Raw genomic sequence first — 27759 nt, 5'->3', positions numbered from 1 at the left:
ATATAGAAAAAGATGTCTTAGTGATTCTTGGATTCATGTAAAAATAGATTAATTTAACAAAGGAAGACGATCCCCTTCAAAAAAGACAATTCTTGCTTAATTAGTTAAAGTGTTCATATAGGCCCACCAACAAACAGGTGAGCAGGTGCCACATCTTCAGTATGAAATATATCTCTGCTTCATTAGCGGCCCTCTCTCCCTTCATCCAAATTCGAAATCACTCGCATTGATTCATACACATACGCTCCAACCCTAAGCTTGTAGGGTGATGGACAAGTGCACACTTGAGGAAAGGTGGAGAATTTGGGGCGCAGGGTCTCTGTAGTAGCTATGCAGGGTCTCTGTAGTAGCTATGCAGGGTCTCTGTAGTAGCTACGACAACTCAGGTCACTTCTTTCAGCGTTCAGATAAAAAAAAAATTGTGAGCTTCAAATCAGAAGTAAGCTCTTTGATTGGAGACTTGGCACTGACTTCCCATTTTACACTTTTCTGAAACATAAACTCAGATTACCGTCATCACAGCACCATAACGGGTTCCGTTTGTACAAAGACCCTCTGACAAACAGTCCCCTCACTCTTTCTGACACATCCTCCCCCTTCCTTGTCGTGAAACGTTTCCTCGCTGTAACGGCTTCTCTGTCCTGTTTGAGTAGTAGTCTTACATTCATCCACATCTACGCTTTCCTAATGACAAGAGGGTAGCAATGTATTTGGACGTGCCGCCTACAGAGTATTTGTAGCATTTCAACAACTATTAGTTGACATTCAACAAGTCAACTGTTTGGCTTTGTCTGTAGATGTTGTTTTAACAGCTAGAGATTCAACAAACAGATTCTGTTTGCATCCTGTCCCACACACCTGTAATACAGTATGTAGGTATGTCACATATTATACAGTACTCTATAGATAATCTGTTGAACATCCGTTAAACAGTTGAATTGTTGAATGTCAAATAATAAGCTGGTCTTTATAGGCAAACTCAACTATCCAAATAAAGTGTTACTGACGAGGGCTGTCGGGTCAAAGTTGTTCCTCTGGTTTTACACCTCTTCCTCATTTCAACTTCATTTTGCTGAACACTCTCAGGCGTCGCTTCTCCCCATCCTACTCCTCCCCTGGCTCCCCCGGCTGGCTCTCCCTGGTCTCTGCACTGCACTCAGGGGTTCCCTGCAGACTGGCGGTCAGGAGGCCATGTGGTTTTGCTCCACCTCCTCCTCCTCCTCCTCCTCCTCCACCTGCTCGCTCATGTCCGTCCTGTCTCTCAGTGCCCTCAGCAGAACGCGGAGCAGCGTGTTCTCGTTCAGGAGGCCTTCCGAAGTGTCCGCCAGCTCCTGCAGTCGTCTCACCGCCTCGCCGAGCTGCCGGCTCTTCTCCCGGTGCTGCTCCTCCAGGCTTTTCCTCTCCCGCTGCAGCTCGGCGTTCTGGGCTTCCGAGGTCAGCTTGTCGAAGGTCAGGCGCCGGTTGTCGCGCCAAAGCTGCGCCAGCTGCTGGGAGAGACGCTCCCGGGCGCGATGCAGCGCGTGCACCTCGCCCTGGAGCGCCAGAAACTCCGCGCGGAGGAGGGCGCCGGGCCCCGGCCCCTCGCGCTCCCTGGAGGCGTTTGTCGACCTGTCGCCGTGCCGGGCGGGGCCAGAGTGCCGCAGGACGAAGCGCAACAGGTTGGGTAGTGTGATGGGCGTGTCGTCGGGGAACTTCACACTAAGGTGTTTCCTTGAAGAGAGGGAGAAATCGGGAATACATGATTAGTGAAAACAATTTGCTCAAATTCTCAAGACAAAAAACAAAACTACAACAAACGTATTCAGTATGTGTATGCAAGAAATAGTATAGTAATGGTGTGTGTGTGTGTGTGTGTGTGTGTCAGTCTGTCTATCTCACCTGTATCTGGGAAAGAGGAGAATGGAGGGAACACGATCCACCATAAACTCCCACGGGAGGTCATTGCGTGCAACATTCACCCTACACAGAGGAGGGTAAGGTGTTATAACACTCATTGTTTTTATAGAAAGGCAGGAGCAGAAATCTAATACGAGGATTCAACTTGGAACACCACACTACTCTCATACTCCCATCTTTTCACATTGATATTAGGCACCAACAGTCAGACACGCACAAAGACAAAACACATACTGTACCTAGCGACAGTGACGGTGCTGTTGCCCTGGAATAATCTGGCCAGCTGGATGATGATGTGGTTGAGCACAGAGCAGAATCCACACCACTGGGTGTAGTAGAACAGCAGCACATCCTAGAGGGAAAGATACGCAAAAACAAAATGATTTTCTCTCCAGGACATGTGTCTTAACCGACCAAACACAGTGCATTTTGGCTAGGCCCCCCAGTGCTCTGCAGTGTTCTTTCACCTTCTGGACGTCCATGACAGAGGGCAGGAAGGAGGAGGTGGTGAGCTCTGTGATGAGGGGGCGTGGAGCGGCCTGCTCCCCTTCACCTCCCTGCCTGTCCTCCTCTCCCACCAGGTGTCTCTGCAGGGGGCTGTAAGGAGCGCTGAAGTTGCTGATGAAGACCTCTAACAAAGAAACACGTACACACAGACACAAACGCAGTTAGAATTGAACGTTACCACCAGGATCATGGTAAAACGTGGCAAGATACGAGCACAATTTGCAATACATCAATGTTCTCCATTGATAATAGAGTACAATTAGAAGAGATCTGTTTGGACAAGCAACATATATTGTCTCAAACTGAAAATCAGGTGTGAAGACCGTCTCAAATAATGGCCTGATCTCCAACAGGAGCTGAGGAACGTTGCATGTGCAAATAAAGGCAGGTAAAAAAAAATAAAAAAAAATGGCTGAATTAAAAAAGGTTTTTGTCTAAAGTTCCCACAATATATATATTTCTAGTAAAGAAAAATACTAAAACATCACAAACTATATTACAAAAAAAGAGATGTTGCATGTAGTGGAAAACTCTGGTGTGTTTATCTCTGCAAAATTAATTAGGAACACATAATTGCTTGGATCACTACACAGCATTGCTCTTGTCACAGATCTTCCTTTTTATAACTTGGGCAGTTTTGTTTTCATTCCATTTTGATGTGGTAACGTTTTGTTTGCAATGTAGTCGTACCAATACTGGTAATACCCGTAATAAAAGAGTTACAACTATAATCGATTCATCTGATATCAAACAAAATCCTGTCCTGGTCTTACCCAGAGACTCTGCCAGTGTGGTTGCTGGGCTGCGGTGGAGAACGTAATGAGCCTCATCCTTAAGGTTCACAATGGTTGCAAACAAGCGATCGGCACTCTCATGATCGTCAGTGTCTGATCCGGCCTCCCGCTGATGGGAAGCGCTTGTGTTCCTCGGTGCCCCGAGCCTCACTGCCAATGGCCAGTTCAGGCCCCCGTCGAGCACATAGAACCGCAGAGTTTTATTGGTCCGACAGCGGAGCCCGGTGATGCCGCCTCCGTCCTGGTACGGGACAGAGGAGGAGGAAGGCGCGAGGGGAACTCTCTTCGAGTCCGGCCCCACGTTGGCTTGTGAGGAAGACTCATTGAGTTGAGGTTCTACTTTTCTGCAGCAGGCACTGTATTGCCCAAACGGGCTGTAGCTACTCAGGAAGTTGCGGCAGGCCACTGAGGTTGCCGGCGTTGTTACGGACACGGGGGTGGTAGGCGGTCGGTGCGGGCAGCAGTCTCTGAGATGAGACGCCAACACAGATCCTGCGGAGGGGAAAGCGCAGCGTGTAGACGAGCCGCTCGTGTCGGATTGAGACGAGTAGAGGCACAGCTCGCACACACTGGTACTGGGGGGGGCTGCAGCACTGGACCCGGGAAGAACCACTGAGTGGCAGCACGCCGAGTGGGACGGCAGAGAGGTGCTGGAGCGGTAATTAGCGCCACAGGAATGATAACGCACGATGACGTCTGCAATCTGAGAAACAAGGAAATAAGAGTACAGCGTTAAACACAACAGGCGGATCGCAGATATTTAAAGGGCATTTAGAAATGTCGAGTGCCCACCGCCCGGGTGGGGTCGTCAAAAGGGCCTTTCTGTGTGGAGTTTGCATGTTCTCCCCGTGCCTCCCGGGGGTTTCCTTCATATAGGAACCCCCTTGACCAAAACATGCAATATCCTGGTTGCTAATGTGGTTCCTCCTCTGGTCGTTAAGGGCGCCTGTTCGGAGGGAGGGGAACCGGTTGGAATAGCGTGAACCTCCCACGTGCTATGTCCTACCGGTGAAGCTTCCCCTGTCAGGTGAAAAGAAGCGGCTGGCTAACTGCCCATGTCTCGGAGGAAGCATGGAGCCAGTTTCGGCTCTCCCCAGATCGGCAGAGGATGGAGTAGCAACCAGGATAAATAAAAGTAAAATTAGCACTAAGGGGGATAAAAATGGGATAAAAAAATCGGGAAAAAAACATAAAAAAAGAAAAGAAATGTCCTGTTCATTTGCAGTCACCGTGACTTTTTCATCCACACTCACCTGCTGCAGGATGGGATTGGGCTTAGAGCCCAGTGGGTTGTGCGGCAGGAAGAGCAGGAGCGCAGGGCCTTTGGTGAGTTCATGTTGCAGGAGGCGGGACTTGGTTCCTGGTGGTTGCAGCCACTGGAGGACGGTCTCGCGGTGCTCAAACACCCAGCTGCAGATGCCCGCTGAGGTGAAGTTGCGTTCGCTGCGAGGGAAAATCTGGAAGAAGGGAATATACAACACGTACTATAGACCAGGGCTTTTCAAGCCAAAGACCAGACCAAGCTCGACAAAGCTTAGTTTACTTGCTTAGTTTCGCTCAATTCCTGGATGCCTATGGGGATGGTGATTATGTTATTTGATCCCATAGACACTCAATAATTGAGCCAAGATAGCCTGACATTGCTATATGACATACTTCAGACTACAGCAAATACATCAAAAGGTCTGTCTGAACTTGAAGGCATTTCTTTGTTTCTGACTCTGGGAAAGTGACAAATTCAGTGAAATTCCCCCAATTTTTTTGAATCTCTGATCTCATTAACCAAATCACACACATTATAGGCTAGGTTTTCCTTTTGATAACTAATATCATATATTTTCAGTTCCATTTTGGAGACCCGCCTCCCACTTTGAAAACCTCTGCTATTGCCGTTGCCTCTCATTGTTGTCAGACTAAGCTGGTACCATTTGACATTTGTCTAATGTTTCAATGAATAGTTCAGCCAAAAATGAAAGGTCTGTCATCATCTACTCACCCTCAGGTGAAGTTTGTCCATATAACACACAGGAAGGTTGCCAGTTCTTCAGAGCTCCAAAGAAAAAAACGATATTTATACCGCCATTTAGTCTAAATCTTTACAGTTGAATAATTTGCAACAACAATGGCTCTTTCTATTCACAGTGTGATTGTTTGGCTGTTTTTGTTTTAGAAGTCTAAGGTCCCTTATTGACTTCAGTCTTCGGGAGCCACTGGCCACGTTTGGGCCGCACTCCCTTTGTTTAGGCACACCATGGATTTGGGGGGGGGGGGGGGGGGGGGGGGTGGCATGGCCATTTTCAAAGGGCCCCTTGACCTCTCACCTCAAGCTGTGAATAAGAATGGGTTTTATGGGTAGGGTTAGAGCTATGCACCTTGAGTCACATGCATTTTCTGTCAGAAAGATGTCTTGTTTATGCTCCCAAAAAGAAGCATAATGGATGTTTGTTTGTTTGTTTGTTTGTTTGTTGACAATCAACTATGCAAATTAATAAAACTACAGTTTAGCAGAGTAGTGTTTTTATTATTTTGAAAATGTATTTTAGATTTAGATGATGTAAATTGTCTATAAAATATAATACATTTTAATGTAATGTAAATACACATAACATCAACATTTATTTTTGGCCCACGGCCTTCCATCCAGATTCATTTTCAGCCCATCATAGGAAAGGATTTGGGCCCCTCTGTGTTATATGACCTAACAAATTTGACCTGCGTTTCTTTTGGCATGAGAGTGAGTGGATCATGACATAAATTCCATTTTTTGGGTGAACTAATCCTTTAAACTGTAGATTAAACTTATTATCATGTTCTAGTAATGTATATAATTCATTGTAGTGAAATGTATTTAGTATTCGATTGTATTTTTTCTAATCAGTGTTCTACATGCTGGCCATCATGGCCGGACGACATCACTTACCAGAGAAGAGTTAAATCTTCTGTGGAGGTAAACGGTTTCATCTTGGTTTACAGAGATGGCCTCTGCCACCTGCTTATTGGTCACCACCCCAAAACGAATAACTCCTCGGAAATCTGCACCGGAAAAGAACAGAAGAGACTGAAACCTTGTTTGCATCTTTCACTTACGTTTGATGACCGCAAACAAAACACAGCTGCACTTCTGCACATTCTGTTACGTACATCTGTAAATGTGATATATCTGATCATCTCAATAGTTTTAGACAATGCACATCTGCATGGCTGGACAGACACATGTAATGTGTATGTAAATAAGTCCAGCCTTCAGTATACCTGAAATGTGAAAGGTTAATGATGCACATTTTCCATCTCACCAAATCGAATAAAACAGAGAGCAAATCTACTTTAATTTCATAGATTATCATTTTTCTCAATATGCTCTTTTGGTTGCTAGTATCAATCATGCTTTCTTTTATACCCTATATTTACTATACTAATTAGTTCAATAGTATTAATATATTCTTATAGAGTTATCCTATGCATATTATATGTACTGTATATTTATATCCTACCCACTGCTGTCTTTGCTGCTGCAATGGCCAAATTTCCCCACCAGGATCATTCATTCCAATCTGATCTAAAGCATCAGCATGACCAGAGACTTTTATCGATTTGGAAAGAAACGGCCTCACTGCTGCATAATCAGAGCTACTACTACTACTACTACTACTACTACTACTACTACTACTACTACTATCAGTTCAGCTTACCCCTCTTGAGGGCCTGCAGGGCAGAGGACAGGTATGTGATGTAAGCTTACCCCTCTTGAGGGCCTGCAGGGCAGAGGACAGGTATGTGATGTACCCCGGTGGCTGAGGAGACGAGTTAAACTGAAAGAAACCCACCACTCCTGGCTAGGACAACAGAAGAGACAGAGAATCCCAATGTACAGTATCATACGGAGAAGAAGAAACACTTTCAGTGATACAAAGAAGGTACTTCGGTAAAGATACAGGCACCACATTTTCATTTCAACAAAGACTTTCAAACTGTCAGGTCAGTTCTGGTGCCTTAATGAATGGCTAATAATAGCAAATTGTGTAACTGTAACTCGTGAGAGAGAAAGAAGAGGAAGAGAGAGAGAGGAGAGAGATTCACAGAGTTGTCATAAACCAGCATAGTCCAGGCCCTTAGGGAGATAGGGTTCACACCGGGGACCCAAGCCTTGCCTACGCCTTGCCTTTACCCACGCTTTTAAATAGGCATCCGTTTTAGTCAACGAGGCTGTGTACACCGGGCGCCTGAGCGTGAACCCTGCGTGTACCCACGCCTTGCCTGTGCCTTGCCGATTTTATCGTTTAGGCGCGAGTTCTATTTTCAAGCCGACTAGGCGCGTGCAGGCAGGCTTCTTCTGTCAAGCCATGAAAGAAAAATGCGACAATATCCGCGGGAAATGGCAAAGTCAATTGAATTTCAAAATAAAATGGAGTTACTACAACAGTGTTGAGCAGAGAGAGAGAGAGAGAGAGAGAGATTGACGGGTGGCTATCACGTGGGGCTTTCTCCCTGTCTGCAAACAAATCTTCATGAGAGAGAATAGCGACCGAAGAAGCAAGATGGACAATGTTGTTGTGCCAGCACATATTCTTCCAAGATTACCTCTCTAAAATGTCCGACTATAGTCAGACCTGGTTATACATATCCAGCATCAATAGAACATTAAATATATCAGATTTATTTTACCTATGATAATTCGGGACCACGCGTGAAAAAATACAGCCGGGAGAGAGGAGAGGCGCTTCTGACTCGGCTCCAGGTTCAGCGTGCAAAGGCGTGCGGTGTGATCGGTTCACGCCCAGCTCAAGGTCCGCAGGCGTAGGCGTGGGTTGAGGCAAGGCAAGGCGTAGGTTCCCTGTGTCTGTGTGAACGTAGCCTCAGGGTCAATAGTACCAGAATCCATTGAAAAAGCTTTTGTATCAATTTGTTGAGGGTTAGGCGCTCTTTTTTTCATATAGCAGCGTGACGTCACTGCCACCCAAAAATGTGTAACCCCGCGGCAGTTAACTAGCAGAATTAGCTCAAGGGTTTGATGTATAATAATATGCATGTCGTGTTAAAGTTGTGTGAACTGTTGCAGTTTTAAAATTGTAAACACGCTCAGCCGGCTAGAGTCAGACGCTCAAACTCAGGCTCCATAGGGTTCCATTGCCGTTGCCACCCAGTGACGCGGTTTGTTTACCAAAATGCTGCTCGGCTGATCCCTCGTATATTAACTGGCCTAATGGGATAGTTTTCTGTAAAGTTGCATATTTAAACATAACATTTCAGAAAACTTGTAATAGAAAAAAAGATTGTCTTAACGTAAGTAACCAACTTGGGAAGTTTCAGGATGAGATCTATGAGTTAAAAATTGTACCCTATTCACTGGAATTTGGGGCCGCCTCTTGGGACGCCATCATTGATTTGTCAATAAATAATTAACTGATTGTAATTTCACCGATTCAGTTGTATTCCTTGAGCCTTATAGAGGTAGACACCAAAACCACCTTTTTATGTTGAATAGTAATTGACACAAACCATTTTTGTGCAGCGGCCATATTAGATTTGGTGCCATGGCGATCCCGAGGGTCACAGGCTCGGGCGCTCTGGCTAAATCAAATGAGCATACCCTGGGCTACATCTGAGCCAAATTTGGTGCTTTTGCAAGATTTTGCGTGAAAATGTCCCCAAGCGCCTGGACTAATACAGGGTGAGCAATCACTGTAATGCCCATCTTTTGGAGCTAGCCCTCTGTCAGATGGCCCTGAGAACCAAAACCAACCTCATGGTAGGAGAGAAAATCTCTTAGTGTTGCTCTCGATGGCAGGTAAGTGAGTGGTGTGATGACTCTGCGGACAAAACTTTCCACATACGGAGCCACGAAGGGACCCTTGTACTCTATAGGCCCGAATCTAGAACACAGAAGAACAGGTACAAAATACATGATGAAACTTGAGTTCAGTTTGACGATCCTTTACTCACAAGTGCCTTAGTACCTGCTGTGATACGTTTACTGGAGGCATCTTCTCTTTTGACATGCAACGTCATGGCATCTCTATTCCCTACTGTATACAATCAAACTCCAACGATATGCTCATCGACTCAAATGTTACAAATGACAACAGTTGGCATATTGATATATGTGTTCCACTTTTTAAAGCATATACAGTAGAGCTTTGCATTGGGGCATCAAAGCAGCAATGTAAGATCATAAAAACATTCCAAATTTCACTCCCCCCCTACTCAATCTGAGTTTAGGATTTATTCTCAATCTTCTACAATTGAGGATGTGGGTGATATGTTTGTTTGTATGTTTCAATTCTGTGTCGGGCCACAGCTACGCCGGTTCAAGTGCGATCGGGCTGAAACTTTCAGGGGGTGTAAAGGGCACCAGTGGGGGTGACCTGACGGAGCCGGATTTTTTAATTAAGCTAATTAGCTAATGATGTGATGTCATCAGTGATAATGTCAAAATTGATGTCATAAGGGCGCGTACACACACACACACACACACACACAAGGAGGCATTGTGACAAGACCGGTCAGTGATGTCACACACACAAGGAGGCATTGTGACAAGACTGATCGGTGATGTCATAGTGACATCAGTGATGCTGTAGCCGGATCTTCGATGTGATGTCATCAGTGACGCTGTCATCAGTGATGATGTCATCAGTGATGCATAATCAATGATTAGTCAGCAAACTGTCTGTTTCAGCCTTTGTCCCACTGATGATGTCATAGACATTGTACAGTCTTATGACATAAATGATCACATCATCAGCGGTATCACTCAAGGCAACAGCCAGCGAACTCCTGAGAAACATCTAAAATCTAAGGCCACGCAAGGCCGTCGTTACTATTCCATTTAAATACAAATCACTTCAGGACGAGTTGCACTATCCACTATAAAAGGAGGAGGGGCTCTCTGTCTTACCTTCTGTAGAACAGATGGATGACTGGGTACTGATAGAAACGATTCTGTTTCCGGCATTTTCCCTGACTCCACCAGCAGTTCACAGCCACAAACTGCACCTGTGTGTGTGTGTGTGTGTGTGTGTGTGTGTGTGTGTGTGTGTGTGTGTGTGTGTGTGTGTGTGTAAGAGTAAAAAAACAAACTCATTTTAAACCACAGAGACCGGTTTCAACAGGGTGTGTTGCTATCATTTTGACTCGTGTCTGGAACAGTTGACATTGGAGTCGTGAACACACAGGCCCAGGACCAGCTGGCTGCTAGTGGCATTTACGCAACAAATCGAAGCAAAAACGTTTCTACCCGACTCATTACATCCCAACAGAGTTGCCATCTTCTGACGTCATCAAGCGCAGGCATTCAACATTAAAGTCATAGCATTTTCATTGTGGATGAAAGAAGTTGTTTGATTTCATAATCCTGTCCAATATTTGTAAATGGAGCAAATCTCTGCTACTGACTGTCAGTACCTAATTCCAAGGTCCCTTCGCTGAACTTAGGCTACAACTGATATCTTTTTTCTTATACCCTTATTGGATAACATGTTGTCATTTTAAAGTTTTTCGTGTGTCCTTGCAGGTTCAGCTGGCTGCCCTCTATAACATGCAGGTCTAGCTTATCAGGGATCTTCCAAAAGGGTGTGTGGTATGGTTGCTATTTAAAAATGCTTCTGCAGAGGGGTTCTCAGGCGTCCCATACCTGCTTGGCTAGCTTCTTGGCCACCTGCTGCACCTCCTGTCGGGCAGCCATGGAGTGAGCACACCAGGGTGCATAGAAGAAGATGAAAGACACTTCTGCCACACCCCTCAGACGCTCCACCTGTAACTCCCAAGAGTGTAGAGTGAAAATATATAATTTGTACAATATAAGCTATCATTCTGTCCTAGATACAATAGATCCGTTTGTGTTCATACGATGAAAAGCACAATCTTTAAACATTACCGCCATGGATCGAGCTTTGTTTCCGTTACGCCGGTGGAGACTTAGAATAATCCCTGACTCATGACAAAATGTCTGCATCACGTGTCTGTGTGTTTGGGTCTCACTCACCTGGTCCAGTTGGCCCAGGTAGAGATCCACCACTGGAGCCTCGACAGAGAAGAACCGGACGGGAGGCCGCGCTGCTGCCACCACATTCTTAGCACGGCTAGATAAGAGGGGATTTCAGTGCGAGTGAGTCAGGGTTAATAATTACACACACATTTGGGGTTTCTAATAGGAACTAAGGAGAAAACCTTTGGGCCCAAACTGGTGTAATTGTTGCTGAAGAGGATTGGGATAAGTTAGGCCCGTTTGTGCCCTCGTACATTGCCTCTGGCTCTGGGACTCGGTCACACAGACAGCGTTGCTCTCCGTGATGTGGGGTACCATGGAGAGAAAACCGTTTCCGACGTCGTATTTCCTCTTACGGATGTCAGCAGTTTCTCCGGGGGGGTGTTAAAAGGATATTCCGCTGTGAAACAACCGTTTAGAATCGGATGCAGTATTTCGACAGCCAGGTACAGCAGAGTGCGTTTGATATCATGCGGTGAGCAAACAAGTTGCAGTCACACAGATACGGCGGTGCAGTGAACAATTCCAGCACACCAGGGAAGCAAAACATGTCGTGAAATACTCAAACTCTCCCATGGTTCCTGACGGCACTCGGCCGCCTCTCCTCTCCTAAACTCAGCGCAGGCTGTTGAGAGACTGGAATTAAAACGGTTGTTTCACAGTGAAATATCATTTTAACACCCCCGGACAAACTACTGACAAGAAGAGTAAGTAAGTAAGAGGAATATAATATCTTCAAATCTGTGATACAACATCAGAAACCATTTTCTCCCCATGGTACCTCACATCGCGGAGAGCAACACTTTGTGTGGCCGAGTCCCAGAGCCAGAGGCGATGGACGAGGGAACACATGGGGCTAGGGATGACATGCCTGAGATCATTGACATCTGAATCATCCTGCCTAAACAGGGACGGTTGGGTGAGAAGGAAGATGAGCGCCATCATGTATTCCTATTATTTGCATCATCCTTTATAAATAAAATAAAAGACTTGTTCAAAAAGAGCTCTAAATTGAAGGCGCAATAATGTATGTGTGTATAATGGCACTGTCTTATAGCCTTTAAACGGTTTAAAGCAATCATCCTTTTCCTGCTGAAGTACACGTCAGTTTCTCTAGAATCAGCTGCTGCTGCTGCTGCTGCACAACAACATTATGAATTTAACAACCACCCTGACACCGCTAGGTCTGGGACTACACATGGCATATTATTAGAGGTAACGCTAATCAGTGGCGTACTACTACTATTGTAGTATTACTACTACCACTACTACTAGTAGTAGTATCTATCTAGTCACAAAAATGTTTATCTCTCAGCAAAGTGATCACAGTGAGTGTTGTGGACGCCTATCCGCCTATCTATAACACGGACAGGCTAGTCTTTCGATGTTTACGTTACCTGCATGTGAACTTGACGGCCAGTATGAGGAGGACACTGAGCACGATAGCCCCGCAGAGAAGGTCTGGTCTCCGGGCCATCAGAAACAGCACCTGCCGGAGAGACTGCCGCACCCGGCGCAGCATCACAGGCTGTCGGCTCTCCGTACCATCATCCTATGGCCCGGGGTGGTGCTAAACACGACCATTTGCCTAGCGGGGTGGGGAGGAAGACGGGGACAATTATCCGGGATTGGACATCAGTCCTGTTTGTGAGCAAGGCTTTCAAACACGGTCAGACCAACCTTTCTTCCCCACGTAGACTTTCCACTTCCGCAATAATGACGTCAGCCAGGGAGGCAGGGAGAGTCTGGAAGTGCTGCTGTGCTGGTCTAAAAAGCGCAGTGATATTAGCCGTGTTACAGTAATCAAAGTGAGGCGTTAACTAGGGCCTAGGCTAAATATGAATGGCAGCCATCCAAATAATCACGAAATTATGTTTAGCGTTACTCTTTGATCAATGTCTTTGTGCAGTTATGCGTGTAGAGACGACTCTTTTGACACGGTCCCTAACTGCTTGTAACGACTAAAAAGTGGTTGCCATGCAGGTTTTTGGACGCTAGGTGGCGATCGTTCTCCTCTGACTCCCCAACAGCTCAAAGTGGGGAGCAGGAGCACATCAAACGACCCCAACTACGAAATCAGCCGAGCAGCATTTTGGTAAACCGCTGTCATGGGTGGGCAACGGCAATGGAACCTATGGAGCCAGTTTGAGTGTTTGACTCTAGCCGGCTGACCGTGTTTACAATTTAAAAACTGCGACAGTTCACACAACTTTAACACGACATAGGCTTAGGCTACATCAAACTCTTGAGCTAATTCTGCTCTCTCAAAATGTCAAAATATAAGCGATGTGATGTATACTTCAATTACATGACATCTCACCAACACCTCCTTTTCCTCGAACATCCAAAACCAGATTTCTACAGACACCAAGGGTGTAGATTTGACAAAAAGTGTTAACCTCTCAGCATGTCCTCCACTAGGGCAGAGAAGTGAGAATTTTTTCGGATATAGTATATCCCAGTATTATTACAGTATTACTGTATAGCAGACATCTACATGGGCCTACAGTATTAGACATTTGTTCAACAGGTGAAATTCTACAATCTTCATAATTTCTGATCACTACATATTCCATTCTTCGATTCTGTTCTATTTAAAAAAAAGTATGTACATCTTCATTACATTTGAAATGTGGCAATTGACAGCCCAAATAAACAAATGTACAATAAATAATTAATTTAAAAATCTTTATTTTTTTCTTTGCCATTAACCCAACATCAAAGATCCCATCTGCAGAACAGTATCACAGTGTAGTACTATAAGTGCAAAGAAATAATGCAAAAATAAAAGTCTAATCAGCTCAATTACGCATCAAATGGAAAGACATTGCAAACAAAATCCTTTTGAACAATAAAAAAAATGTGCAACGCAATAGTCAAGAGCAGTATAAGCAGCAAATTAACTTTGCTTCAAATTGGCTCTCCTTAAAATCATAAAGATGAGAAAATATCATCTAAATTATTTTTTGATTTAAGAACAAGTTTAATTTCAAATCCAACCTCTTGTGTAAGGAAACAATGCAATTCCTGCAACACACTTCAATATGCTAAGTTGGTCTCCAAGACTGCATTGTTATATAATAAAGCCCTAGGATCACAACAGGATGCAGAACAAACTAGGAACCTCAACACGCCATCTGACGTTTCACAATCATGTTACCAAACCCGGTAGTGAGTTTTCTGAAAGCAGAGTAGCACCAAGATCGCATTCCACTAAAGTCAGAGCCCAGAGCCACATTGAAGTGAAGACCTAAAATATAATTGCATATGCATTCATAGAGAACACAGATTTATATACACATGTAATGATACTGCTTTCAGAACTATCCTGTTACTGAAAATGTTGCTTGTACAGCAGTGCCATAAGATGGTTGATAAAGAAATGAATGGAAAAGGAATGTATGTACAATTCTTTTGTTACACATAGCAATGTACCCCAAGTGAGAAGTCTGGAGATTTATTAAAAAAAAGTTGAACTTTCACTGGAGTAAAACAGTTAGCCTGGTAAACCATCCGGTTATGTGAACTAACATTGTTTAGTTCTGCGTTTCCTCTGGCCACCAGCTCTGGCTGGGCCCTTTCAGAAATGACAGAGTTCACTAGCCAATCAGGGACCTGCTTCATAGTTGTCATTGTCACCGGCCGATCAGGAACGCCGCTGAAAAAAACCAGTAATGGCTGCCTACATGGCTCTCCGGCTCGAGCAGTAACGTCAATGTTCGTGGAGTTTAAACAGCCATACGTGCAGGTATTGCAGAAATAGACTCCATAATGATTAAACACGAACAGCAGTATGCAAAAGCGGAGTACGCGTTACTTGGCCGTTCTTCCGACTGGATTTGGATTTGACTGGATCCGGCGCCGATTGGCTGAAGGACTGGCTTCTTCCACCCACTGAAATGACCGTGCACACTGCAGAGTCCAGACAGATCCACCAAATGAAACAATGTGAATTCACGGATCCCGATGGTTTTAACCAGGCTATAAAACCATTACCTCAATGCTACATCAGCTTTCAGGACACTCCCCTTTTTTAGCCAGTCTTCACTACTTCAAGTGCAGAGCTGCAACATTAATTATCTTTTGCATAAGAACATTTGGCTATGTGGCTTGTTGAATGCATTATGCACAGAGAAAACCGTCTACCGTTTCTAATCTTTTGTTTGGTTTCACTTCTTCCGCTATCGCGCCGTGCAGCTCTTTGTCCACATTGCAGCCATCCAGTAGAGAAGATAAGAACGCAAGACGTGAGGAGAAGAACTCCCTTTCCAGCGGTACGTAAGCCAGTCTCGTTTATGAGGATACGCCATGTTGGGATACCGCTGAAAGTAAATACTTGTCCTCTTCAGCAACTGTATCTCTGACCGTTGTATTTTAATCTGTGCCAACCGCCTGGCATCAACTGGGCCTGCACAGACCGTTTGCATTTCCTTAAAGCGCCTGTGTTTCTGGGTGCATCAGCTGCTGCACCACCAAGTCTATATTGATGATGGGGTTGAAGTAGAGAGCCCAGTAGAACAGGCAGTTGCACACAAACTGAGGGACTAAAGGCCACAGGAGGGCAAAGGCAAAACCCTGAGACAATATCTTCCAGGTGTGACTCCACATCCTGCTTGGCAGCGTCCTAGGGGAGAGTGGGAGCGATAGGTTAGTGTCAGTGTGTCGGATTATGTTTGTGTCACAATTAGGGATGCACGATATATCGGCAATCGTATCGGTATCGGCCGATGTTAGTCATTTTTTAACATATCGGTATCGGTCCGATGTTGCAATGATAATATCGGTTATCGGTATCTTCACATTGAGATGAAATAATGGAGTAAATCTATGATTTATGGGCTTTTACAAATGTTTTTGACATAAAGAAATGCATTACTTTTTCAAATTCAGTGTTTACATGTGTTTTTCAGTATGTACAAAATTTTATTATTATAGAAATGTGTTTTTATACAGATCATATCGACATCGGTAAATATCGGTTATCGGCCATAACAGCAATGTTAATATCGGTTATCGGCATCGGCCAGAATTTTCATATCGGTGCATCCCTAGTCACAATGTAGAAAGCACCCCCAGTGTGTGTGTGTGTGTGTGTACCGGTACCTGATCCTGGCCCTTGACCAGAGCCTCCACAGAGTGCAGGCTTCCAGCACGGACAGCAGCATAGCATTAACAATGATGAAGCGAGATGTCCAGTAGTGGACCGCTAGCCAATCCCAAGCAAATTCTGCAATCAGCTGGTACGGAAGCAGAAGGTACTTCACCAGAAACTCCGCCCACTGCCGCCAGCTAGGTTCCATCTGGCAAAAAAAGAGCGTGGAAAAAGAAGAGAGAATAACTGTGAAATGAATCAAACCAAGGAATGTGACACTTTCAACCATTAGAATAGATATTTCCCGCATGATCTCTCCCTCAACCAATGCAGTAAAAAGATGATAGGGGTTGGTACACTTCTGGCTAGAAGACTTGTACTCCTTAAATGGATAGACAAGTTTCCTCCAACTTTCAATCACTGGGTCAGAGATCTTATGTATCATCTAACCCTAGAAAAAATCCGATACGCTACAAGGGGTTGTGCTCTCGACTTTTATACCATCTGGCAGCCAGTCCTGGACCAGGTAGAGAAAATGGACGCTTCAAGCATTTCAAATGTATAGATTTACCCCCCCCCCTCTCATATTTATTTTCATTAATCTGTTTTGTTGTTGTGTGTGTTTTTTTTCATTCTTTTCTTTTTCTTTTGTGTGTCTTTGTGTACTGATATACTGCGATGTATGACATGATGTATGTGGTGTAATAGGCTAGGGGTTCTCGTGGGATGGGTTTTTGTTTAAAAGTGTCAAGTGTATTTAAATCTGTATTTTGTATGATATACAGAAAACGAATAAAAAAACTTTGAACAAAAAAAGAATAGATATTAAATTGAAAACGGACTGCATTTATATGGCGCTTTTCTAGTGTACCGACCCACACCCACACCCACACACACACACACACACACACACACACACACACACACACACACACACACACACACACACACACACACACACACACACACACACACACAGAGAAAGGACCATCGGGAGCAATTTTGAAACTTCAACATGTTTCAGTTTGTTTGGTTGTGGAAAATAGCACCTGTGTGTGACGGAGGAAGCTGCTCTCTAGTGATTGGTCGGTATGTGTGAGGGCGGGACAGCAGGTGTGCAGGAAGGGCAGGAAGGTGTCCGAATAGTCAAACAGGTACAGGTAGAAGAGTGTGAGACGAGGGGAGCTCTTCAGTGCATACAGCAAGAACAGAGCCTTCCCTGCATTAACCGCCTGGCAGGAAAGGAGAGAAACACAATGTTAGAAGACAAACATTTGTGCACGTTGAAAATATGACAAAACATTTTGGTTGGAAAAGCGGTCCATCATTTCTTAATTATGGAATCTTTTCTCAAATGAAGGAACTGTTGTATAACACGAACATGCAGCATCTTACTGCATGCTATTGCAAGGCACACTGGAATGACTTTAGCCCATACTAAAGCACCCAACTGGAAGTGAAGCCAGGTAGTCTAGTCAAAATGTGCTCAGAGGTACAGCACATGAAATAGCACAGCAAGGTCTCTTTGATAGTGTTCAGTGTTTCCCGTAGAAAACTGGAGGGATTTCGAAACGTACCTCAACCGAAATGGTGGGGGGCCCTTGCTGGCGATGTTAAACTTGCATCTAACCTGTTCGCATCTATGTTCGCAATGGCATCCCAAGTACCATCATACTATTATGGGATGCGATGCGAACAGTTGTATTATGGGATGTGCGTTTCCCAGGCAACGACACACGTTGTCGTGTTTTGGAACAGCGCTGCACGCTGGCACAATGCTCCTAAAAGCAAAATGCTTGTTTTGAATGATTTTGGCATCTTCTATTACTGTCAACACCAGTATTGCTGTATTGTAATAATATGCCATAAAGGTTTATTGCAATTTTGGGGAGAGCAGAATTTTTTTTTTTTTTGTGATAGTACTCTGGTCTTGTTATGAAACATAACTCATTATTGTTGTTTACCCATGATCAATTATTTTACCATCACTCACTGTCAGATGATGTAAAGTGTAACATTTGATCATATCATCATACAACTTCCTGGATATTATCATCATAATTTCTACTCATTGAGTCAGAGGTGCGAGGGTGAATTATACAGATTTTTGATACCTTTTTGCAAAACAATTTTAAAATTCTGTACAAAAAAAAAGGCTAAAGATCAATCGGATCTACATGGTATGATAGCAGTATTGGGGCAGAGCAATTCGACTATTGTTTACCTTGTATTCCCAGAGGGTCTGGGGTGGTTTGACTCCCAAGGCTTTAACTCTGTCTAGCTCAGCCAGAACAGCCCGCCGGTGAGCCTGATTTTCCATGTTGTAGGGAGGCCCGGACAACTCTTCATCACCCAGCATCAATAGTAACCTAAGGAGATCAACCCAAAACAGCATATGGCATGAGCATTATGCAACCATGGCATGACCTGAAATTTAAACTTGTGCGTCGCTCTAAAAAGTTAAACCGGAAGATACGTAAAACTATGTTTGCTAAATATGCCTCGGTTCAGTTTCCACTATGTATGGTGTGAAGGAAGGATGCATGGGAATGCACCTGCATTTCAAAAGCACAAGAAGAAAAATGTATTTGCATTCAGTCGACCCTTACCGTCCATTCACATTCTCCTGCTGGAAGGATTCCCTGTAGAGCTGGGCCCAGGGCCCCAAGTTTTCCAGCCAGGACACAACGTCCTCCGGCGTCCAGCGAGACACGGGCTTACTGATCAGCAGGTCATGCTGCTCCGCCTCACCCCCGCTCCAGTGATACACCAGCAGCATCACCTGGCAACACACACACACATGGACGACAAAGGTATCATGAGCCACCGGTTTCACTTCGCACTTGATATGACTTGTCAACCGATCACACCAGGATAACCTTTTTTCAACAACAAGTTCAGAACACGCGTGTCTTGTTGTGAAAACAATAGCGCCCTCATCTGGCGGAGTCAGGTGAACACCAGGGATTACATGCATTAGGCTACATGACAACTGCTGCTGATCTTCAAGATTAGGAGATGAACAGGGTTCAGAGGCTTGCATTGTGGTTAGAATTTGTCACAGGACCAGTGCCGACCTTCCAACACTTACTCACAGTGGCAAACTAAGTATGTGATCAGCTTCCAGTCAGCCATCAAGCCACCAGTTAAGTGGGTCCATGATTGCCATGGGTGTAATGATATATAAAATTGCATAATTACAATGTTGTGTTGAAACGGCATGATTTTTGAGTTTGGCCGCTTGAGATTTCAAGTTCAAGTAGTTAAGACGAGAGCAGCTCTTAGCGTGTCGCCATAGTACGGCGCCATCTTGGAATGCATTTCCGTTGCCCCGTTAGCAGGGGCGGATCTAGATAAATATTCATGGGGTGGCATGGAGATTTTAAGGGGAGGCAGAAATATATACAGCAATTTGCTGATTTAATCGTAAAAAATGACATATCAATACTTGCTTGGAAAACCCAAGCATTTTGTATAACCTCTTCCACTCCACTCTCACAGGAACATTTGTGTGTGTGTGTGTGTGTGTGTGTGTGTGTGTGTGTGTGTGTGTGTATCTTTTGTAGGGTGGATAGGGTATGTTTAGGGTGATATACAGTAGCAGGTCAACAGTATATGCCACATAGAAGTGGTACACATCATCTGAAAAGCTGGGAACCTGAAGATTAAGTTGAGATGCCGCTATTAAGCACTGTGTCAAGTTTTTGTAGTCATAAATCTGTAATAAACATTGTGTTTTGATTAAGCGTCTATTCAAATGTTGAACGTTTAGTGTATAAGGGCTTCCCCTTATGCAGCGATCTGTGTGGTAGGAATCATTAATAATTTATGCCAGTAAAACATATTTATTTGAATTAATTTATTCACTCTCATTCTGTCTGTGGGAAAGAAAGTGGTTTCAACATTGCGGACGTGCAAGGTCAGATAACATTTGTCTGTCATAAAATGAAAACAATAGAACAAACTGGAGTTCTTATTCGAGCATGTCACAATGATAGACACATGAGGAACATTTATTGATACATCAGGGAACATCCAGAAAGTTATTCATGCTTATCTCTGGGAAGACTAAGATAAGTATTTTCTCAGCAAGAAACGCATTTAAATAAGTTCTGGTATGACAATATTTCAGTGGTTTTCCGGGGTCTACGAAAAGGACGTTCAACCTGACCGAGAGCTAGTGCTTTTTGGCTTTTCAGAATCTGTTTTAACTTACTCAGTAGAAGAACACTGATGCGGGGTATGGTAGCTGCCAAAAAAAAATATTTTGACAAACTGGAAGTCGCCTGCACCCCCATGTTTTCAGACATGGCGTAACGAAATGATCATAATCATACAGATGGAGAGAATACGTTATCACAAATCCAAGTGCCAAGCAAATTCTTGAAAATATGGGGTCCATTTGTTGATTATCTCAAAGATAATAATAATTCTGTAATGACACAACTCATGTAGCCATCCTACCTGTACTGTGGATACCTGAGAATGTACAAGTAGGGAAAAAAGCTGTGAGACTGCGCCGACAAAAGGCATCTAAAAAAGTTCGGCTGGGTGCGTCGGTACAGAAGTACTAACAATAGAGGTCAAAGAGAATACCCGCACACCAGATGTAACAGGGCTAAAAAAGCCACAGAGGAGGTCCAGAGGCTGAGATCAAGCAAAAAAGACTTACTTTATTTTACATAGTGCAGGACAAGGCAGCAAACGTTTCAGTCGAGGACTATCATCAATGCTACTAACATACAGGTCTGACAACATACAGGTCTGTGCATTCCAGGTCTGTGCATTCCAGAGCCCACAACGTTCGTGACCTGCTGGTACATGCGGACACTTTTCATGCTGGACAAAGTAGGAGGATTGACGGTAGCCTAGGTAAACCCAGCCCCCACGTGACCTGCTCTCTCAGTTCCCAGTCACTAGTCACTGAATGGCTCGATCTCCAGACCCTAGTGACCGAGAGCAGGTCTGAGAGCAGGTCACGTGGGGGATGGGTTTACCCAGGCTAGATTGACGGCCCTATTGGCTTCTTTCCTTGCCTTCACTGCACTTCCTGTCAAAACCACAGGAAGGCCAACTCTTTTGTCAGCCATGTAACTAAGAAAGAATTCAAGATCCACAAATGTATTTCTTGCCATTCTGTTAATGTTATTTATCTACTTATTTGCCCTTGTGGACTTCAGTATGTGGGGAAAACAAATCCACAGCTCAGAACCAGAATCGATGAACACAGAAGCTCCATCCGCAGAGGTGATCTCAAGTCCCCTGTAGCTCGACACTTCCTGGAAGCTAAACATCCAGCCACTGCTCTGAGATTCTGTGGCATTGATAAGGTCGACCCCAGTCGTAGACACACAGATCTAGAAACAAAACTTCTCCAATGTGAGAGCAAATTGATTTTTAAACTCAAAACTGAACAACCTCTAGGGCTGAATGAAACTTTGTCTCTAGCCCGTTTCCTCTAGGCCTCTGGACAGTGTCTACATGTACCAGCGTGTCCCTATGTCCTCCATGGCTCCTTCCATGACTCTGCCTCCCTTTGTTTTTCCCCATTGATGAGTGTATTGTGGCAACCTTTGCATATTTGTGGAACATTCTTGTGATTTACAGCCATTATCTATTGTTTTTGGTGAAGAACCTTATTTTCAGCTAATTGACTGACCTGACTTTGTCTGGCCCACATGCAATCAGCTGATTGATGGCACCTGAGCAACATGATGTACCTGCCTGTCTATTGAACCTGTCCTTGTCAGACCTGTATGCTGTCAGACCTGTATGTTAGTAGCACTGATGATAGTCCTCGATTGAAACGTTTGCTGCCTTTTAATCCACTTTTTCTTTTGTTGCACTGTTTTGTCCTGCACTATGTAAAATAAAGTAAGTCTTTTTTGCTTGATCTCAGCCTCTGGACCTCCTCTGTGGCTTTTTTAGCCCTGTTACATCTGGTGTGCGGGTATTCTCTTTGACCTCTATTACCTGAGAATGTAACCTTTTGAAAGATACTGCAAACCTAATCAGCATATACATGTCTGGCAGCCCCCTCTTTTTGTTGTTGTTGTTGCTATTATTGTAGTTTAATTTCCATGACTGTGTTTTTTTGGTGTTTTTTATGTCTCAGATTGTCTTTATGTATTAATACAAAACTGAAAAACTGAAGGGAAAAAAACGTTACAGGCTGGCCTGACACCTGTAGTGTGAACATTGACATTTCTTTGGAGGCTAGGCTGAGTGCTGATACATTGTATAGCATGGTACTGATGGATGCCTTCGGTCTTTTTATTGTTATCTTATTTTCAACTTTTCTGGGGTGCCGTGGCAAGGCAATTTTAAGGGGGAGAGAGAGAGAGAACAGTGCTCCATGTAAACTGAAAGCTACATAAATCTTCATTGAAGTAATCAAGGAAATTTTGAGCAGAATTGATCGGCATGATGGCTAAAACTAGGCCAAGCCCCAAAATACCTAGAATTATCCTTTAATGACATGACTTTTTTTTTTTTTTTTTTTTTACTAATAATGCCCATCCCTAAACTGTGTAAAAAAAGACAGGCAGCAGCACAGCATTAAATATCATATAGAATAGTGGTGCTTCTATTTGTGCACGCAGCAATCAATTGGTACCTGCTCTTTCTAAAAGCCCGTTGAGATGAAATACAAATTCAGGATAAGTGTCAAGCCATGAGAGACTGAGACAAAATTCTGTCATCTATTTACATGCTCATTGCAAACAGTAGCACACACATTTCACTGCCACGCCACAAGGCACACAGAGACGTTGCTCCTGACTGCCACATGGACAAAATCAACAGTTGACATGACATCATGTAGAACTGATCTCTTCACCCACTGTTGCAGCACCCTCAAATGTTACAGACTAATGTTGTTACAAACCCAAGAGTTGAAAGTATTAGTGTGAAGGATTGGGCACTGGAACTACAAAAATGGTCTTTAGTGGGACATTATGTATTAAAGACTAGCATGCATTGATTAGGGGTGCACCAATTGCAGAAGAAGAATGTACCAGTTTGATAATGAGGGTCAAACTGGATTGTGCATTCATTGTGCACTATGATCAGGATTTGCTGCACAAGATAACTTGCCAAAAGTCAAATGGTGAATATGTTTGACTGCCAATGTATACTTACAGCCACACATGTGAGTGCAGTGAGGACTCCAGAGAAGAAGAAGCCTGCTCCTTTGTGCTGGTTGGTCCTGGATCTACCTACGGTGTCCCCATACCTAAAAATGTATAGATACTATATTATATTATCATTGTAGTATATCATTATCTAAGCCCAACACTTTTCTTCAGCATACAGTGGGAAAACATAGATAAGACATCTGCACATAATACATATCACAAATGACTGATGAGTTCTACTAATCAGATAAAATCACCATCTATAGAGAGCCGCAGTAACGAGTCTGGAAATAATCGATGCTAACAGCCCTGGTTCTTCACAGTTTTCGCCTATGGGAGTTTTGAATGGGTTTTTGGCGCGATGCTTCTAATAATCTCTCTGAGCAACGCTGGCTTAATCAAACGCGAACCAGTGTTTAGTAAAATCATCTTCACACACGAGGACCACTTTTACGAGTTTTGAAGCTTTTACGTGCCATTAAAAGGACGGCTAGCTAGCAAACGGCTAAATGAGACTACACTTTTGAGTCGATGGGGATATATACGTCAATAACGTCACCACTCAAAGGACGAACAAGGACATTCTCTTTCCCTCACCTGGTTCAGCCCGTTCATCCCGGGGTAATCAGTGCACACATCAACAACAGTCCAGGTTGAGTGCTGACGTGACGTGGAAGCCTATGCGACAGTGTGTAGTTCTGGATTAGCTTAGCTCAAGCATTTTACTTCTAGGGCTCGCATTTACGCTACAAAACTCATGAAAGTGGTCCTCATGTGTGAAGATTATCCAACGGAACTCTGGTTCGCGTTTGATTAATCTTGCGTTGCCCAGAGACCGTATTTGAAGCATCGCGGCAAAAATCCCATAGACAGAAACAGTGAAGAACCAGGAAGTTCGGGACTTCCGCATTCTGCCTACAAAAATACGTCATCCCTGCAGCTCTCTATTCTATTTAAGTTACACCCTCTTTCAAAGCTCTTGCATTTCAATATACCTAGCAGAGAGCAGAACAATCCGTATCATATACTCTACCTCTGGAATGCCAGCAGGCTACGGGAGATTTTGGGGTTAGCCTGGATCTCTGCTCTCCTCCGTTGCACTACATCACTGAACAGCTTGTCTGCTGCATCTCTAGGAACAAGAGAGATAAATACATGGAATTTGTAGATGAAAGAGTGTTTAAAAAAAATAAATGGAAGAGAAATAAAGGGATGTTTTGAGATCTTGGTGTAGACAGTACCACAATGAGAGACGTAAGTGCTCAAACTGAACCTGGCTAAACCTGGCTTGTGTTGAATTTCTGCTCGTCTGTCAACCTGAATCGAATTCTGGGAGCGTTTACCTCCTTGTTTGTTAGGGTAGGTGAGAAAAACACTCTTCCAAGTAAGATTTTTACTGGACAAAAAAATCAACATACAGTTTTCATAGAAATATGTCACCCTATGACAGAAGACGATTAGGACCACATGAAAAAGGAGAGGATCATAAAACATTGTGCTTTTTCCCCCGCACACGCATTAAAAAGATCCCACGCTGGATCGGTTTGCACGTCAGGTTTGCGTAGTAAAAAAAAAGACGACTAACATAGGCTACAGTGAAATCATAAAGTGTTGCAAACACATTTCTATCTTGTGCCCATCCACACTGATATCTATGGATTTGAAGAAAGATAACATCTCACAGATAACCAAGGCAGACAACCCCCAACCCAGGGCAACCACATACATAATTGGTGAGTTGCAAAGGTTTCACATGTCCATGCGAGCAGATTACACCCTGTGTATTTGATATCCATATGCATATGCAGGAAGAACTATGCGCTATGTGTTTAATATAAGTTTAATATCCATTAAATCCTATCCTTAACACCCCCCCCCCCCCCCCCCCCGGTCCACAGCAATTATTGTCAACTGTCAGCAATACTGGCAAAAAAAGGTTGGGAATCCCTGATACGGCATACCTCAGCATTATATTGACTTTAGGGAAACCCTCCCACTTCTCCCGGCACTCAGGGCACTCATTCTTGTGCGAAGACTCCCACCACAGAGCCAGACAATGGCGGCAGAAGTTATGGCCGCAGTTTAAAGTGGTGGGGTTGAGCAGGATGTCGTAGCAACAGTGACACGCAAACTCGTGTTCCGAGATGCTGCTGCTGTCAGGGAACAGGGGGGACTCAGATGAGCAAAGAGGGTCATCCATCAGCACTCCAAGACCACCACCCAATGAATCACTCTCCACCACCTGTAGATGCCGGTGTAGCATTTCAAGTCTGAAAGATAAGATAATAAACAAGGTCACAAAGAAGAAACAGAAAGTGACCATCACAGGCTCTAAAAGCTCCTTATAGACAAACTGCACATGTGGATTTGTTTAATAGTGAACTTGGTTTTATTGTTAAACGGCACTGAACAGCAGAAAGTAACGTTAACTGAAAGTTTTAAGGGTGGTGAATAGATGACATATTTTTTGATTATTTACTCTCTCATATTTGGTCTAAAGGGTTTGTATATCAGTGATAGGATGAGACAGACGGGTCAATAAAACACGATAAATGAGCATTGTGAGCACAAAGAAAAGCAATGACGATCTGTCGGCAATAAATTGTTCGTTTAGCAGGTGCCACATCTATCTGCATGGCTGTCCTAGCTAGTCCTGGCTAGATAACGTTAGTCGACATTAGCAACTCTAGCTAACGCGACCTGAGTTTCGTGCAACAGCAACATTTAACGTTTACAGGTCTTAAGAAGTAAGAATTGTTGTCAATAACATCGTAGCCTAGTTAGATGCCAAAATGTACCCTCTTTAGCTTGAAGCTGGATATGCTCGCTAACGATTAAGGAAGGTTCGTTAGCCTCGCTACATTAGTAGCTAACGTCAACACTGTTGGGCAACGTCATTCGCCTAACAGCTAGCTATAAACCAACACTTTCCTTTCCCACCTTATCTTACCTCAGGAACGGCTTTTGTGAAGATGAGATGGAAGATCACATCACTGGCGAACTACGTCTGCTTATCGTTAAGTTACCCTCTGTTTGCGGAAAAACAATCTGCCCGACGACATAGCTCCGCTTTGGACAAGCCCCACACACACACACACACACACACACACGTACGTACGCACGCACGCACGCACACACACACACGACGTCGTCTGTCTTCTTCTTCTGTCGATTTAATGGCGGATCACAAACAACTTTTAGGTGCACACCGCCACCTACTGTACAAGAGTGTGTAACATAATGTAATTTTACATTTTACCCATAGACTGTAATATTTGACCATATTTCCACCAACCTTGTGTCCCTTAATAAAGTAAACAGTGCCTTCCTGGTGATTCCTACCCTTCTTTCCGACCTAGTATCCCCATCAGAGCCCACTCCCTCTCTTCCTGCCTCTTGGACTTTACCCCATCATTTCTCTTTCATCATCATACAATGCAATAAAATATGTTCAAAGTGTTCTTTAACTCCACACTTCCTACACGTATCACTGTTCATTTCCACCGTTATATACAGATCAATTTAGTCCTGTAATTCAATCTGACTTCGTGTTGTGATAATTTCCTCCCTTCTGTTCCTTTCATTATACATCTATACAAACTGTAATCTAAAGTTGTCATGGTTATTTTAGTTCTACTAGTTCATGTTCATCTCTCTGATGGAAGTGTTGAATGTCTTCTAACGAAGACTAAGAAAGCTGATCATATCACTCCAGTTCTTAAGTCCTTACACTGGTTGCCAGTGTGTCATAGAATAGATTTTATAATACTGTTATTAGTCTATAAATCACTTAATGGCCTAGGCCCAAAATACATAGCTGAATTGCTCCCACGAACCGTCTAGAACTCTTAGGTCAACAGGGTCCAGCTTATTAACTGTCCCTAGGATCAAATCAAATCATGGGAAGGCTGCATTTACCCACTATGCTTCTGCTAGCTGGAACAAATTGCCTGAAGACCTCAGATCTGCCCCCAATTAACCTTACTTAGCCTACTTTTAAAAATAGACTAAAGACTTTTATGTTTACCGTCGCTTTTAACTGCTGACAGCTATGCAAACCCAATGAGTTTTTTTTAGCTCTTTCTGCAACTGCTGCGCCTGTTGCTTAATGCACTTTTTATACTCTTTTTTTAAGTTTTGTTGTGATGCTTTAAAATGTCCATTTTATTCTCTTCTTTTCTTTTATTTTCCTGTCAACCATTTTATGTGAAGCACTTTGAATTGCCTCTGTGTATGAAATGTGCTATACAAATAAACTTGACTTGACTTGACTTGAGGAATCACCAGTGTACTCAAGTGTAGGGCCAGGCACACTCCGATAAGGTAGGTGGCACTGTTCAAGTTTCCGTT

General features: G+C 43.8%; 2 protein-coding genes across 3 annotated transcripts; both read right to left on the bottom strand.

Moving 5' to 3' along the window:
- Positions 1-577: 577 nt before the first annotated feature.
- Positions 578-12861, bottom strand: txndc11 (thioredoxin domain containing 11). The gene is made up of 13 exons (XM_083655927.1): positions 12579-12861; positions 11179-11275; positions 10828-10947; positions 10093-10190; positions 8938-9067; positions 6937-7030; positions 6118-6230; positions 4451-4654; positions 3177-3900; positions 2364-2527; positions 2136-2248; positions 1879-1959; positions 578-1710 (listed from the first exon to the last, which is right to left on the bottom strand). Exons 1-13 carry the CDS (start codon positions 12701-12703, stop codon positions 1182-1184), a joined length of 2592 nt encoding a protein of 863 aa, XP_083512053.1. The 5' UTR covers positions 12704-12861; the 3' UTR covers positions 578-1181.
- A 1004-nt stretch (positions 12862-13865) lies between these two features.
- LOC310794065 (bifunctional apoptosis regulator-like) lies at positions 13866-26495 on the bottom strand. Of its 2 annotated transcripts, none has more exons than XM_083655942.1 (9): positions 26360-26495; positions 25371-25679; positions 24443-24541; positions 23414-23507; positions 18883-19055; positions 18498-18642; positions 17323-17505; positions 16285-16481; positions 13866-15805 (listed from the first exon to the last, which is right to left on the bottom strand). In XM_083655942.1, exons 2-9 carry the CDS (start codon positions 25670-25672, stop codon positions 15613-15615), a joined length of 1386 nt encoding a protein of 461 aa, XP_083512068.1. In that variant the 5' UTR covers positions 25673-25679; positions 26360-26495; the 3' UTR covers positions 13866-15612. The 2 variants fall into 2 exon arrangements, with proteins under 2 accessions (XP_083512068.1, XP_083512069.1); XM_083655943.1 differs by having other exon boundaries at positions 26350-26489.
- Positions 26496-27759: the final 1264 nt, after the last annotated feature.

Source organism: Poromitra crassiceps, assembly GCF_964638095.1.
Source record: "Poromitra crassiceps genome assembly, chromosome: 19".
Lineage (NCBI taxonomy): Eukaryota > Metazoa > Chordata > Actinopteri > Beryciformes > Melamphaidae > Poromitra > Poromitra crassiceps.
Note: the sequence above shows the minus strand (reverse complement) of the source record. Positions and strands in the feature narration are given on the sequence as shown.

Bases quoted from the DNA above. Each gene is read 5' to 3' on its own strand.
- txndc11 (XM_083655927.1), bottom strand. From the start codon at position 12,703: ATGCTGCGCCGGGTGCGGCAGTCTCTCCGGCAGGTGCTGTTTCTGATG. The intron at 10,191-10,827 runs GTATGGGACGCC...ACACACACACAG, and splicing joins CCAAGAAGCTAGCCAAGCAG to GTGCAGTTTGTGGCTGTGAA. The intron at 7,031-8,937 runs GTTGGTTTTGGT...CTGTTGTCCTAG, and splicing joins ATTTTCTCTCCTACCATGAG to CCAGGAGTGGTGGGTTTCTT.
- LOC310794065 (XM_083655942.1), bottom strand. From the start codon at position 25,672: ATGCTACACCGGCATCTACAGGTGGTGGAGAGTGATTCATTGGGTGGT. The intron at 24,542-25,370 runs GTATGCCGTATC...TCTTGTTCCTAG, and splicing joins AAAGTCAATATAATGCTGAG to AGATGCAGCAGACAAGCTGT. The intron at 23,508-24,442 runs GTAGAGTATATG...ATACATTTTTAG, and splicing joins AGCCTGCTGGCATTCCAGAG to GTATGGGGACACCGTAGGTA.